Source organism: Salmo salar, chromosome ssa13 (assembly GCF_905237065.1).
Source record: "Salmo salar chromosome ssa13, Ssal_v3.1, whole genome shotgun sequence".
Classification (NCBI taxonomy): domain Eukaryota; kingdom Metazoa; phylum Chordata; class Actinopteri; order Salmoniformes; family Salmonidae; genus Salmo; species Salmo salar.
The window spans coordinates 17447272-17463046 of record NC_059454.1 but is presented as its reverse complement, the minus strand read 5'-3'; the positions used below and the strand labels follow the sequence as shown (position 1 = coordinate 17463046).

Genomic DNA, 15775 nt, shown 5'->3' with positions numbered 1-15775 from the left:
ATTAGTATACAGTATTTCTCCTGCTACTGGTCACTATTACTCCTGTTTATATGTACATATTACCATTAGTACATTACCATAAGTATTTATATATTCCTGCTACCAGTCACTTTTAAGCCATGTTGACATGTATATCCATCTATCACGCCTACACTGACACTTGCACAATCACACTATAAGACCCACACACTTACATAAACACCCACCACTTCTGTTGCTGCTATACTGTTTATTATTATTATTATTAATCCTGCTACCAGTCCCTTTCTTCTAATCCCTGCATACATGTACAGTACCAGTCAAAGTTTTGGACACACCTACTCATTCCAGGGTTTTTCTTACTTTTTACTATTATCTACATTGTAGAATAATAGTGAAGACATTACAACTATGAAGTAACACATATGGAATCATGTAGTAACACAAAAAAGTTTTAAACAAATCAAAATATATTTTATATTTGAGATACTTCAAAGTAGCCACCATTTGCCTTGGCATTCTCTCAACCAGCTTCATGAGTTAGTCTCCTGGAATGCATTTCAATTAACAGGTGTTCCTTGTTAAAAGTACATTTGTGGAATTTCTTTCCTTCTTAATGCGTTTGAGCCAATCAGTTGTGTTGTGACAAGGTAGGGGTGCTATACAGAAGATAGCCCTATTTGGTAAAAGACCAAGTTCGTATTATGGCAAAAACAGCTCAAATAAGCAAAGAGAAACGACAGTCCATCATTACTTTAAGACATGAAGGTCAGTCAATACGGAACATTTCAAGAATTTCAAAAGTTTCTTGAAGTGCAGTTGCAAAAACCATCAAGCGCTATGATGAAACTGGCTCTCATGAGGACTGCCACAGGAATGGAAGACCCAGAGTTACCTCTGCTACAGAGGATAAGTTCATTAGAGTTACCAGCCTCAGAAATTGCAGCCCAAATAAATGCTTCACAAAGTTCAAGAAACAGACACATCTCAACATCAACTGTTTAGAGGAGACTGTGAATCAGGCCTTCGTGGTCGAATTGCTGCAAAGAAACCACTACTAAAGGACACAAATAATAAGAAGAGACTTGCTTGGGCCAAGAAACACGAGCAATGGACATTAGACTGGTGGAAATCTGTCTTTTGGTCTGGTGTCCAAATTGGAGATTTTTGGTTCCAATCCCGTGTCTTTGTGAGACGCGGTGTGGGTGAACGGATGGTCTCCGCATGTGTAGTTCCCACCGTAAAGTATGGAGGAGGATGTGTGATGGTGCTTTGCTGGTGAAACTGTCTGTGATTTATTTAGAATTCAAGGCACACTTAACCAGCATGGCTACCACAGCATTCTGCAGCAAAACGCCATCCAATCTGGTTTGGGCTTAGTGTGGCTATCATTTGTTTTTCAACAGGACAATGACCCAACACACCTCCAGGTTGTGTAAGGGCTATTTTACCAAGAAGGAGAGGGATGGAGTGCTGCATCAGATGACCTGGCCTCCACAATCCCCCGACCTCAACCAAATTGAGATGGTTTGGGATGAGTCGGACCGCAGAGTGAAGGAAAAGCAGCCAACAAGTTCTCAGCATTTGTGGGAACTCCTTCAAGACTGTTGGAAAAGCATTCCAGATGAAGCTGGTTGAGAGAATGCCAAGCGTGTGCAAAGCTGTCATCAAGGCAAAGGGTGGCTATTTGAAGAATCTCAAATATATGTATATTTATTTGTTTAACACTTTTTTGGTTACTACATTCCATGTGTTATTTCATAGTTTATGTCTTCACTATTATTCTACAATGTAGAAAATAGTAAAAAATAAAATAAAAACCTTTGAATGAGTAGGTGTTCTAAATCTTTTGACCGGTCGTGCATACTGAACAAAAATATAAACGCAGCATGTGAAGTGTTGGTCCCATGTTTCATGAGCTGAAATAAAAGATCACAGAAATGTTCCATACGCACAAAAATCTGTGTGTTGACATCCCTGTTAGTGAGCGTTTCTCCTTTGCCAAGATATTCCATCCACCTGACAGGTGTGGCATATCAAGAAGCGTATTAAACAGCATGATCGTTACACAGGTACACCTTGTGCTGGAGACAATAAAAGGCCACTAAAATGGGCAGGTTTGTCACACAACAATGCTACAGATGTCTCAAGATTTAAAGGAGCATGAAATTGGCATGCTGACTGCAAGAATGTCCACCAGAGCTGTTGCTAGAGATTTGAACGTTAATTTCTCTACCATAAGCCGCCTCCGTCGTTTCAGAGAATTTGGCAGTACGTTCAACCGGCCTCACAACGGCAGACCACGTGTAACCACGCCAGCTCAGGACCTCCACATCCGGCTTCTTTATCTGCAGGATCGTCTGAGACCTGCCACCCGGACAGCTGAGGAAACTGAGGAATATTTATGTCTGTAATGAAGCCTTTTTGTGTGGAAAAACTCATTCTGATTGGCTGGGCCTGGCTCCCAAGTGGGTGGTCTTATTCCCTCCCAGGTCCACCCATGGCTGCACCTGTCACGTCCTGACCAGCAGAGGGCGTATTGCTTAGTCTAGGTCAGGATGTGGCAGGGGGTTTGTGTTTGTTAAATGTTGGGTTGATGATTGGGACTTCCAATTGAAGGCAGGTGTGTATAGTTGCCTTTGATTGGAAGTCCTATATAGGTGTGTGTGTTTGTCTTTGGGGTTGTGGGGAATTGTTCTGTGTTGAGCCTATGCTTTGACAGACTGTTGGTTGTTCGTTCATTCTCGTGAGTTCGTTTTGTTGTTTTGATGTTCATTTAGTCTGTAAATAAATACACACGATGAGCATACACATACCTGCTGCGTTTTGGTCCTCTTCTCTCCAGTACGACATTTTTAAGGATGAGTACGACTTATTTTATGACAGCGCCCCTGGCCAGTCATGTGAAATCCATAGATTAGGGCTTAATACATTTATTTCAATTGAATGATTTCCTTATATGAACTGTAACTCAGTAAAATCATTGAAATTGTTGCGTTTATATTTTTGTTCAGTATTGCGCCCTATCTTATTTTGTGTTTTTTGTTTTCTTATTACTTATACTTTTTTATATTGAATTCTACACTTTTGTGTAGGGCTTGCAAGTTAAGCATTTCACTGTACTTGTGCATGTGACAAATAAATCCTGTACTTAAAAGATTTTCACTGGGTTCCTAGCTTATGAATTCTCACATTTGTTAGATGTTTTAAATAATTTGCACCACATGTTTAAAATGTGATATTGACACACCCATTTGATTACCTTTATAGTTTATATTTTGATAATAATACATTTAATGACAGTTCAGTATGTCTAAAAATATAATTCATTTCAAAAACATAGTAACAGCATCCTTATATACACATTTCTGTGTAAACATATTTATTCCATAACTGGGCCCTCCTATACAGTGTTTCTTCCAGTGTGAATTCTTACTTTTCAATACAAAGTACATAATGCGTAGCGTATACAAACAACCTTGTTACTGTGCAAACAAGTGGACGTTAAAATTTAAGACAAAGGAGAAGGAAAGGCAAATAGCATCACAGAAAACAGAGCCCATGGCCTATAGCCAATCATTGCTCAACAAATGAGAAAATAAAATCTGCATTTTATTTAATGCTTCATAATGGCATCAATGATTACTTATGTAACCAATTAGTGTTTTATCATGGTTACTGGCATTTTGAAATTAGATTGAAAACAGCCACATCTACTGAGGTATTAGCACAATGGTCAGTTAATCAACTGAGGCTATGGAGAAGAATTGGCCTGTGGAATACAAAGGGAGAGTCTTTTCATACGGGCTATAATAAATAGCCCATTGACACAGCAATATGGGCACAAAGACTACCATCTACTGTTTCACTAAAATACAATAATCATTCAATATATTAAAAAGTAAATCAGATAGCGAAAACATTTGTGCAAATGACAAAGTATAAGCAAAATATGCTAATATAAATAAACAAAACCATTGTACGAGCAATTGTTCATAACCTGGTCACTCTGACCATTCATTCTAAAAATATCCTTTCTAAAAAATGTTTGCAATAAGCTTTCAAACTACTCCCTTTCCAGTCATTACCCCAGATCACCTTAAATAATATTTATTTAAACCCAGTAGTACTAGCAATAAATAACATTCAATATTGAAGTGAGGACGGACGACATTCACGTGAAGAGTAGTGTGCGGTATCCACTCTCTTTTTGAGATAAGAATATGATCTCTATTCTTTACAAAATGGCATCTAGTAACCTAGCGATTGTTCGTAACAGGTTAGATATCTACAAGCTACTACACCTTTAGACTCAAGCCACAAGAATCCGATTAAGGACAGCCCCTGACTCAGTCACTGACTCAGTCCCTGACTCAGTCACTGACTCACTGCCCATACAAATGCACACACAGTAAACAGGTGGTCTAAGCATAAATCAAGGTGTGTCAATATGTGACTAGCCAACTCCTGAGTGTTCACAAGGGAAGATAATGGAACTGAGCAGGTCAAACCCATATGATTTTATATGCACTGGCATTCGCCGGCATTTTGAATGAGTGGAAGTATAACGACAGGCAGGGGAGGGGATGCTCAGCTAAGTTAAATGGGCCACTGAGGAGAATCTAGACGTAAGCATGCCATCTGTGTGTGTTATGTGTGCAAAGGAATGAATGCGTGCGTATGTAGGATTGTGTGTGTGTGTGTGTGTGTGTGTGTGGTGGAAGGAGCCATTTCAGTTTCCATCCTCTCAGTGTGTGTGAGCATAGCTATATCCCAGTGGATTTACAGTGAAATGTGCCTGGCAAAAGACAAGCGAAAACACACAGCATGCTACACCCCGTGTGATTAGGAGGGTATAACCCGTTTCAGAGACTCATTCCACATTTCTCCAGAACACCCAAAGACTGCTCCACGCCTCTTTTCCTGCACCTCTACTCCTCTTCTTAATATCCCTTAGTATCCCTCCTTCATACCTGTCCATAATAATTCCGTTTTTATCAGTCCCTTTGGGAATATCAGCCCTTTGGTGGAATATCAGCCCTTTCGAGCATCATTTTCCTCCAAAATACTGGCCTCATATATAGACATTTGTCCTTCATACTCCTAAAAACCCTCTGTTTCCCTTTTGTATCCCTCACCCCTACACCCCCTCCTGTCACTCACCCACCCTGGCGTAAAGGAAGGCTAGGGCATGTTCATGGACATGGTGAGGGCTGAGGCGTCCGCACTACGCGGGTCCTTCACCCCGATGATGAGGTCATTGGTCCTCCTGGTGCCCTCCACCAATGAGAGGACGTCTACCCTCTGCACCTGGTGACCTTTGAACTGCAGCACCTCCACATCCTCCTCCAGGAACTCAGCTGAAAGAGGGAAAGAAGTGAGGGAAGGAATAAAGATGAAAAACAAGTTTAGTCTTTAGACATACAGTATATGAATGGATATTTGATTATTTGTGGATGAAACAGAGACAAAGTTAGAAACTATTTCTGAAAGCCATACTCACAGTCCACCAAGAGAGTGTCGGGTTGCAGCTGTGGGTGGAGTCTACCATACGCCAAACTGTCACTCAGGTTTTTACGAGAGGACAGGACGTTCATCAACACCTGGGTGATGCCACTGAGTGCCCGGTCCCCGTTGGAGGATCCTAGGGCCACGTAGGTGCCACACAAACCCAGGCGAGGCCTCACTGCCGTGGGCACCAGGAAGGACAGGGGCCTCTTACCAGGCTGGATGACATTATGCTGCAGACAGAGACAGCAGAGAGAGGGTTATTCATATGCCCAATAACTGGTGTTTTAGATCAGGGTTTCCCAAACTCGGTCCTGGCCTGGGTGCACGTTTTGGTTTTTGCCCTAGCACTACACAGCTGATTCAAATAACCAACCCATCATGGGGGGGGGGGGCAGGACCGAGTTTGGGAAACCCTGGTTTTGATTGATTAAATCCAAGTCAAAGATAAAAACCAGTCCGGCAGTGGTACCGGGTTCGGAGGCTGAGAGGTCTGGGTCTTGTTGGACCATGAGAAGTCCAGGATCTGGCTGTTCAACAGGATCCCAGACGGTGTCACTATCCTACTGCCAAACGGACGGTTCAGGGAGCTAAAGGGAGATTACAGAGATAACACCAACCGTCTTACAATCATCAAATATGTATAGTCAACAACTGAAATAACATTTACAGTAATAGATCAAACATATTACACTGTCCTCTTTTTCTGAACAAAGCACACAGCATCTGAATACAATCATGACTATTTGGCCGATATTGGACCGAATCCTAACCTAAGCAACTTGACTCAAACCCAATGGTGGAAAAAGTACCCAATTGTCATAGGAGTAAAAGTAATAGAAAATTACTCAAGTAAAAGTGAAAGTCACACAGTAAAATACTACTTGAGTAAAAGTCTAAAAGTATCTGGTTTTAAATGTATTTAAGTATTACAAGTACATGTAATCACTAAAATATACTTAAGTATCAAAAGTAAAAGTATAAATCATCTCAAATTCCTTATATTAAGCAAACCAATTTACGGAAAGCCAGGGGAACACTTCAACACTCAGACATAATTTACAAACTAGGCATTTGTGTTAAGTGAGTCTGCTAGATCAGGGGCTGTAGGGATGACCAGGGATGTCATTAGACATGACTTGCTAAGCATTCAAAATGTAACTAGTACTTTTGTAAATCAAGGAAAACTTATGGAGTAAAAAGTACATTATTTTCTTTAGGAATGTAGTGGAGTAAAAGTAAAAGATGTCAAAAATATAGATAGTAAAGTAAAGTACAGATACCCCAAAAAACGACTTAAGTGGTACTTTAAAGTATTTTTACTTAAGTACTTTACTCCATTGCACAAATCTTCAAAGTCCAGGATTATTAACTCAATAGGAGATTGGAACAAACATTTTTGATTAATAATGTCTCTGAGGTTAAAGAGATACTTTGGGATTTTGGCAATGAGGCCATTTATCTATTTCCCCAGAGTCAGATGAACTCATGGATACCATTTTTATGTCTCTGTGTGCAGTTTGAAGGAAGTTAGAGGTAGTTTCGAGAGCCAACGCTAACTAGCATTGGCGCAATGACTGGAAGTCTATGGTATCTGCTAGCATGTTTCTTGGTGTACCTCATGACGGAGACAATGAAGTCGTCAGGCCCCATAACCATGACCTGACTGGCCACAGCGCCCTCCTCCAGGGCGTACGAGGGCGTGTAGTGACCCGGGGGGAACGCCTGGGAATCATTAATCATCTGGCGGAGCAGCACTGCCTGGGACTTACTGGAGAACCACAGGTAACACGGCAGGGGGGGGTCAAGGAATCAACAGGTTAGCCAGCTTTATGATGGTTCAAAACATCACACGGGTCTGATGTTCACGCTTCACTGTGATTCATGTCTCAATCATCTTCTTATTTTGTTTGATCAAAGTGTCTGATGATGTATTGTGTTGATCAAGAAGAACCTACCTGAGCATCTGTGTGACCATGTCTGAGATGGAAGAGTCATACATGGGGTCTCCCAGCCCACTGGCCAGGGCCACCGCAATCTTCAGAGACTGGACAGAGACATTAGTAAGTGAAAATGACAGAAGTAGCAGTGCTTTCCAGATACAGTACATGCTGTAGGCACCACAGTATACAGGGTTAACATTTACTAAAGGATGCATGTAGTAATCAACAACCATTACTGATTAACTCAATGATCAGGTTGACACCCAAGTAATTTCATAAGTCATGTAAATGAAATAGGGCGCAGTACCTCAGCAATCCAGTGGTAGGTGCTGTTGCGCGGGACCTGGCTGGTGATGTTGTAGCCTTCCAGAATGTTCAGAGCTGTGATCAGAGCTGCTCCTGCACTGGGGGCTGGGGCTGCCATCACATGGTGCCCTACACAACATCAACAACAGAGAAATGGATGCATTTAGCCACAAGGTTGCAGGTTCAAATATCACATCTGGCAAGAATAGGGAGCGAGGATGCATCATCACAATATAATCGTGAAAAGATATTTGTTCAAAGGGAACCCTATATTTACCCTGATAGAAACTCTCGGCTGGCTGCTGTAGGACGGTGGTGTAGTTCCCAAAGTCCTCCTCAGAGAGAACTCCTCCTCTGGCTTGAACCTGTTAGAAAATACATGATTAAAAACCTCATTATAACTGGGTGGTTCAAGCCTTGAATGATGATTGTCTGACAGCCGTGGTATATCAGACCGTATACCAAGGGTATGACAAAACATTTATTTTTACTGCTCTCATTTATTTGTACTGCTCTAATTACGTTGGTAATCACCTTATAATAGCAATAAGGCACATCAGGGGTTTGTGGTATATGGCCAAAATATCGTGGCTAAGGGCTGTTTTCAGGTCCTCCGCGTTGCATCGTGCTTAAGAACAGCCCTTAGACGTGGTATATTGGCCATATACCACACCCCCTTGGGACTTATCGCTTAAATACATGAAACACATGATAATACCTTTCCATTCTGGCAAGAGTTGTGCTGATGGAATAAAGCTGACCAGATCCCTATGAATAAGGAATAACCAAGTGATGTCACAAGAAGCAGTATCTTTTGGAGCAGGATGAAGTTACCCTTATACACTGATCCAAGGACAGTGTTACGCTTTCCCCTCCTAATGGTTAAGGTTAGGATTTAGAGAAGGTAAGCTGATCCTAGAGATGTCCCTAAGTGCTACGTCTACCCAGAGCATATCTTTTAAAGTGGAGCCAATACAGTATTTATGAGTGCTTATACAATGCCAGAGGCTGACGGCCGGGAGACAGATGAGCTGCTTACTGCGGCTGCCATTTCCTGGGTCAGGTTTCCACTATAGAACTCTGCAATCCCATTGGCTGCCACAGTGTCCAAGATGGCGGCCAGGTCGGGTCGTCGGGAGAACAGGCCGGAGAGGGGAGCCTGACCATTGGGGAGAAACAGGGCACGGAAAGCCTCCGACACATTCTTGTCCTTGACCTTGGCTAGGGCCTCAGCTAGAGAGGGGGGATACAGAGTAGGATGAAGTTGCCCCTAGACACCGATGCATAATATTTTTAGCATAATATCAATTTCTCATGCTTACCCAGGTCATGGGTAACATTGAAACCATTTCTGGCCACATCTGCTGCCATGGTAACTACATCCTTCCAAGGCATTCTGGGAAAAAATGCACATATATCCGTTTGGATTGTGTTATTAAATTTGATGTCCTAAATCTGTAATCAAATATGGTTTAACAGACATTTGTATCCAAAGCCACTTACAGAGGTAGGATCTTAATTTGAGCCATTTTGCTACAGCAGGAAAATGATTCTGCAGCAACAAGAAATGTGAATTATTATGTAAAGGACAATTAAATGGACATTTTTGTAGCGGGTGATTAATTTTTCGCTAGGACAAATCAACTCTGAAATTTCAAAGTGGAAATTACAAACTTTAGACTCAAATACACTATAAGTTTGCATTTCCTGCTGTGCAAAAAATCATCAGCAAAAAAAAGAGTGATCAAATTAAGATCCAACATCTGTGCATAGCTATATTTAGTGTATGTAGACAACATTGTAATCAAACCCACAGCTTTGTTCAACGCTGCACCCCACTTCTCCAACTGAGCCACGATAATGACCATGTGTCACTGGAGTAATTATAGCTCCACTGTACAGGAGATGGACTAATAGTCCCCTTGTACAAGGCTGATACAGAGAATAACACTCTACTCCTGATAAACCCAATCAAAGGCTTGGGACTGTCTGTGTGCACTAAACTGGAGCAAGCAGACATCCAGAGCCCATTAAACCTTATGGAATTTAACTAGGGCTAGTGAGCTTCAATGCTCTAAGACAATGTAACTTCATCAGTGATAAAAAGCCATGGAGACTTCACTTTACCTTCCGTAAAGCTGGTGGGCCTGGTGCATCCCACTGAGCATGCCCGGAACTCCAACCATCAGGCCAGGCTGGAACAGAGATAGTGAACATTTCTCGTGACGACAAATACCAGAACTCCATGCCGACACAACACTTGACCTTTAGCTGTAGACTAAGGCCGTGTTCGAGAGCATCATAACGATTGCAGGCGACTGCCGACTGACCGATCTACAAATAACCTTGCATCATAAGTAACGACTCAATATTTTTTGTAGATCAGACATGTCAGTCACAATTTACCCATGATACATTACGGTTTTGATGCTCTCAAGCACGGCCTGAGGTTATGATGAGGCTCTTACCTTGAGCTCCAGGTTGGTCTGTAACATGTCCTCCAGGATGGCAGAGGGCGCTGTCTCACTGAAGTCTATGACCCTGCTCTCGTTCCTACGGATGTCATGCACTAGCATCACACCTCCACTGCAAATAACAAAGACCAGTGTTGTTCAACAGCAATAAGCACATCCTCTTCTTGCAGATCTAGGGGACATAACTCACACTTTGATTAGGATCCACCTAATCCTATTGACTATCTATTGCTGGTGATGATCTGCTGGTGTGACGTGTGAAGACTCACCCGCCGATGCCGGAGGTGTGTGGGTGTATGATGCCCAGACAGAGAGCAGCAGCGATGGCAGCATCCACACTGGAGCCTTGCTTCTCCAGGGCCTCGAAGCCCAGAGATGTACACTGGGCCACGTCAGTCACCACCGCCCCCTGGTTAAAGATCTGACACACAGGGAAGAGGACAGGGAATTTACTTCGATTGGGGGAGGGAATGAGGGTGGAGAGAGGAAGGGAGAGGATGGAGAGACAGAGAGATGGGTGGAGGGTAAAAGAGAGAAAGATGGGCGGAAGGCACACACACCTGTGGGTCTCCGAAGTAGATCTGCATGATGAGAGCAATAGTGACTCCTGTAGCAAAGGTGAGGCAGGCTGTGATGATGACAGTGAGGCCATCTCTCTGGCAGGCACAGCCCTCCGCTAAGGGGTCTCTGGTGGTCTCCCGCAGGGGTGTGATGTCATGGCTGGCCAGGTCAGAGGCGGAGGACGGGAGACGCTGCAGACGGGCTGACTTCAGAAACAGGTCTGGGTCTGGAACATAGAGGTCAGAGGTCAATGCAATTCAGGAAGTGTTTAACGGGCATGAAGGGCAATAGGCAGGCAGCAGTTGCCAGAATAAGTACAACCAGACCCATATATTTATATCTAAATACTGTATATGGCTCTGAGTACAACAACATATTGAACATCATACATGACTATGTCTGGCAGACAAGGAAGGTAAAGGAGAAGTCATTGCTATGACAGTGTTATGTAGACCTTATGACTGATGGTTTGGTAATTCACCACCTTATTGTCTGCTATGTCTCCACCGGTCTCTTACCTGTGTCTTGCTCGCTAAGGAAGTTGTCGTCATCTTTGCGGGATTTGAGCGTGTTTTCCCCAGAAACCACGTCATCCTCGGGTAACCGGGGGAAGCTGGTAATGCTCATGTAGTCCACCGGTGAGTAGGCACTTCCCAGGGTCGTCTCCTGGCTCGGGTCTTTCTCTGTCATGGTGCCGCTGGAGTACCCGGCCACGGCATCGTTGGCAGGGTTATACATGGTGATGGTCCAGTTAACACAACTAATGAATAGCGTCAGCGCAACCTGAGCTCTTCTCTCTTGTTGACTTACAGCATCCACTGATGATGTTGTTTAGCAGACTTCAGGGTGAATTGTCTTCAGTTTTGCCTTTTGACTTCACACGAGATAGCCATGTAGCCCAAGCCTGGTGTGTTAAAATGTTGCAATTAGTTATGCCATTGGTCTGCAATAATACACTTGTTATTGGTCCGTTGTAACAATATTGCACTTGATCAGTAACATTGTTGTCTGGCTCCCTCTAGGTCTGGGAGGTGATGCGGCAATTATTCATAGCCTATTCGATTCCATTCGCAAGACCTGTGGAAAGATCAAACGCATCTAATATCATTCATAGTTGAAAATTAAGCCAACACCACATGCATAACTTAATAGATTGAGTATTAAAACAGTAGACCAAATACATAGCCCTCTATGAATATTAGGCTACCAATAGTCTATGCTTCCACCGTGAAAGTGGTCGTGAAACACATCAGCTATATGCGGCAAATATCTACCTAGGCCTACAACCACAAAACCCGCGTAATGTGGTTATTAGATCAAATGTGTCAGAATTGATCGCGTCGGCTGCTCCCTGGGAGGGTTGTTGTTATCTCCTTGTTGATTTTCCAGCCTACGCTTCGAGATGCAACCTACATAGGCTACAGCCTACACTGCTGGCTTCGATAAATTGACGCATCGCTAAGGTTGCCCCCCTTTGCGACGGAATATTCTTTGCAGTAAAACAAAATTGGGAAATTCTTACCGTTTGAGACAGACAACTGTATTCAAGCATCAACCAATTCAGATAGGACGTTCTTGTAGAATTTATAAAGGAAGGAAGGCAGAACATAAGCGCTTTCCTGTAGCCATCTTCAGATAGAGAGCAGGGGCGTATTCATTACGCAGTCAATATAAAAACGTTATACAAACGTTATGTTGCAAAACGTTTCCTAAACGTTTAATTAAACGGAAGCGAACGAAACTGGGCACTACCTGAATTCGTCCAATAGAAACTCTCGTTTTTGTTGCAAAACGTTGCAACTGTTTGGACTAATCATTACACCCAATATGTGATATCAGAGAGGAAGAAGCGAGAGGGGTTTACTTCGCCCAAAATCTGTTCACGAAAATAAGACGATGGAGTGAGGCATTTTTGTGTGGAGGTCACTAGTTAGGTTTCCATCCAATCAATTAAATTGGGATTTGAATTGGCGACATATTTTCGAGCTAACACCTTGCAGATACTGTGCGGGTAGGCTCTGCAGGTAGGCTAGTCTACATGATGAGATTATTATGGATAAGAGCTAGAATATCTGTAATTGTCAAACGGCAGTAATTGTCAAACGGCATTAATAATCATGTCACCAGAATAAGACCCTCGATATTTTTGGGAAAGGAGCATCAAGCTCATCACCGTGCACTTTCACCACCCTGTGAAGTTTATCATAATCTATTTCATATGTAGCCTAATAAACTGCAAGGTTTGACGAGTCTTAGTGGGTGGACCACAAACTATGTCACGGTGTGTCTCCAAGTTTACGTGATCAGAGGCGCAACTTGCGTTTATGAAGTGGGGGTGGGGAGCATCATTTATTATTATTATTATTATTATTTATTTTTATCCAGCAGGATAAACACTCTAAACAGACTACCCCACCGCATTGGTCCTAAAGCATATCGTTGCCTCGTTTTGTATCACATTCCAATGATAAAACTGGGGGGACAGAAATGCAATTTCAGAACTGTCCCCAGAGAAAGTTGCGCCCCTACTTTACATGATGGTTATTATATCAATATTTGAGCCTAATGGCGTTTCCACCATAATTTCTCACATAATTAATTTGACCAAAGATCCCCCACATGTCAAACGAACAAATGATCTGTCTGCGTTTATAAAATTGTACAGTAACTTCCTGTTTCGATCACAGCTGTCATTTTGTTTTAATATGCTACGGTATATATTTTTTTACTCACATAAAAACTGGATGGAAACGTGGTTATTGAGAGTGTTGAATTTGGTAAAAAAAAAATGTAATTGCTCATTTGATACGTGAGGCTTATTTGATGGAATAGAAGTTTCGTGATGGTTAGGTTGTTACAAATGTACTGATATAGCCTAAATTGACGCACATGGCAGTTTGGCAACTTTGAAAAATACTACTTTATATCAGAGTTGTGCCTATCATTACCACGCTTATCTGCCCTCTCATTGGGTAGAATGGTCCCACCTGATCTCGCCTCCTCCTACCTGCCTTTCATCTTTGAGGACATGTATTTCCATTGTTAAATAAGAGCGGTCACTCGGTTATCTTGTCAATATAATAGATGATCTTCGGTGATATGTAAGATCAGTGACATAACTAAAGGGAATGGTCACATGGTCACCACTGAAGGTAAGCCTACAGGTCACACAATGAGATGTGGTAGCCTACAGTTGTTGATCTTAAAATACAATATGGTCTCACCTTGAGAAGGCAGGACTCACCTGCAATCAAACTGCTGGAATCTTACAGTCGGTGAACAAACACAGATCTCGTTGAAAACGTAACATGTAGGTATATTTACATGTAGCCTACAACACCCCATAAAAAAACATAAATAGGTATCTGGTTTAGCATTTACCTGAGACTGTGCTTCTGGAAGGGGAAGTGGTGTTGTCTCTACTGGAGTTGCAGAACTAGTTTTAGTGGGTTAGGGCGTGCTGTAGCAGATTGCTGAAAGGATAGGAAACCTGAGGTTGGACAGACCGCCTCTCTCTCTCTCTCTGTTTATAGGCTACACCACCCTGCAGCTCAAGTAAATAGAATTAGGGCCACTTTCCACTACACTACTTTGATGACACAAACTAGGTCCAGGAGAGATACTTGTGTAGTGTAAAGACACGGATCTACATTCAAATATCTCTTTAAGAGACGTCAACACCACATACCCTCCTCTGAGTGGTACAGTGTAAAGACAAAGGCTCCTGAAAAAATTACCTTAATACCAGTAGTCAGCATTTTTGCTCTCTTTGCCAAATTGAAAATGAAAGGCTTTTAAAATATCCACACATTTGTGAATCATAGTGTTAATCAAGTGTGCAACACTATGTGCAATATGGTTTAGATGCTCCTGTATAGTTTGAATTGCTATCCTTATTTTGTTAGTCTATATACTATGGTATTTACGGTATGCTAATAGCTGCACTCACATATGAAACAGGAATGTGGCTTTGGCCACACTACATCCAAGGCTAGTGCAAACAGAATAGTTGCACATCTGATGTTGAGAGGTAGATTTTACTAATGTAAAACCACCCTAAGGAGTAAATGCCAGATGGACAGACAGATAACTATTTGAGGTATTTTTAGTGCCAAAAGTGGCCACCCAAATGCATCCCGACCTGTCATAGGCTTCTTTACCTCTACACTTTCCTGTTTGTGGGTCTGTGTGTCTATGTGCGAGTGTTCGTGCGTGTGTATGTGAGTGTGTATGTGTATTTTAACCCTGCAAGGTCGTACAATGTGTCAGCTGCTCAAAAACCCATACTTATTTTTTCCCCCACAAGATTTAAAACTGGGACGTTCATGGAGAGGCTGTTGTTTCTGAGTGTATTCCTGTACTGTCTTCCCCATTGCCCACCCATTTGTCTTTCCCAGCCATGTGACCCTGCCCCCTTCCCCCAGTCCTCATCCCATCCCCCACCCAAGCTACCATGCCCCCCTTCCCTTCCCTCCAGTCCTCACCCCAACCCCCACCCAAGCTACCCTGTCCCCCTTTCCCTCCAGTCCTCACCCCAACCCAAGCTACCCTGTCCCCCCTTCCCCCAGTCCTCACCCCAACCTCCAGCCAAGCGACCCTACCCCCCCTTCCCTCCAGTCCTCACCCCAACCCCCAGCCAAGCTACCCTACTCCCCCCTTCCCTCCAGTCCTCACCCCAACCCCCAGCCAAGCTACCCTACCCCCCCTCCCTCCAGTCCTCACCCCAACCCCCAGCCAAGCTACCCTGCCACCCCTTCCTTTCCCTCCAGTCGTCACCCCAACCCCCAGCCAAGCTACCCTACCCCCCCTTCCCCCAGTCCTCACCCCAACCCCCAGCCAAGCTACCCTACCACCCCCTTCCCCCAGTCCTCACCCCAACCTCCAGCCAAGCGACCCTACCCCCCTTTCCCCCCAGTCCTCACCCCAACCTCCAGCCAAGCTACCCTACCCCCCTTTCCCCCCAGTCCTCACCCCAACCAACCAGTCCTTCAGGTGTAAATGACG

General features: G+C 43.3%; 2 protein-coding genes across 7 annotated transcripts; one reads left to right on the top strand and one right to left on the bottom strand.

The window, feature by feature from the left end:
* Positions 1 to 3330: 3330 nt before the first annotated feature.
* ggt7 (gamma-glutamyltransferase 7) lies at positions 3331 to 14434 on the bottom strand. 6 transcript variants are annotated; one of them, XM_014134673.2, is made up of 15 exons: positions 14153 to 14434; positions 11290 to 11848; positions 10771 to 10997; positions 10480 to 10631; positions 10205 to 10322; positions 9864 to 9931; positions 9059 to 9132; positions 8776 to 8969; positions 8014 to 8101; positions 7738 to 7865; positions 7446 to 7534; positions 7106 to 7258; positions 5960 to 6077; positions 5483 to 5720; positions 3331 to 5339 (listed from the first exon to the last, which is right to left on the bottom strand). In XM_014134673.2, the coding sequence occupies exons 2-15, from the start codon at positions 11507 to 11509 to the stop codon at positions 5164 to 5166; spliced, it is 2043 nt and encodes a 680-aa protein (XP_013990148.1). In that variant the 5' UTR covers positions 11510 to 11848; positions 14153 to 14434; the 3' UTR covers positions 3331 to 5163. The 6 variants fall into 6 exon arrangements, with proteins under 6 accessions (XP_013990148.1, XP_045548967.1, XP_013990151.1 ...); XM_045693011.1 differs by having other exon boundaries at positions 11290 to 11675; positions 14153 to 14417; XM_014134676.2 differs by lacking the exon at positions 14153 to 14434 and adding an exon at positions 14016 to 14123.
* On the top strand, positions 13749 to 15769 carry LOC123726133 (vegetative cell wall protein gp1-like). The gene is made up of 2 exons (XM_045692727.1): positions 13749 to 13801; positions 15169 to 15769. The coding sequence occupies exons 1-2, from the start codon at positions 13749 to 13751 to the stop codon at positions 15767 to 15769; spliced, it is 654 nt and encodes a 217-aa protein (XP_045548683.1).
* Positions 15770 to 15775: the final 6 nt, after the last annotated feature.

Bases quoted from the DNA above. Each gene is read 5' to 3' on its own strand.
- ggt7 (XM_014134673.2), bottom strand. From the start codon at position 11,509: ATGTATAACCCTGCCAACGATGCCGTGGCCGGGTACTCCAGCGGCACC. The intron at 9,133-9,863 runs GTAAAGTGAAGT...ATTTTTTCCCAG, and splicing joins GCCCACCAGCTTTACGGAAG to AATGCCTTGGAAGGATGTAG. The intron at 7,866-8,013 runs GTAAATATAGGG...GATGTTGTGTAG, and splicing joins AGCCGAGAGTTTCTATCAGG to GGCACCATGTGATGGCAGCC.
- LOC123726133 (XM_045692727.1), top strand. From the start codon at position 13,749: ATGGTCCCACCTGATCTCGCCTCCTCCTACCTGCCTTTCATCTTTGAG. The intron at 13,802-15,168 runs GTATTTCCATTG...TGTCTTTCCCAG, and splicing joins CCTTTCATCTTTGAGGACAT to CCATGTGACCCTGCCCCCTT.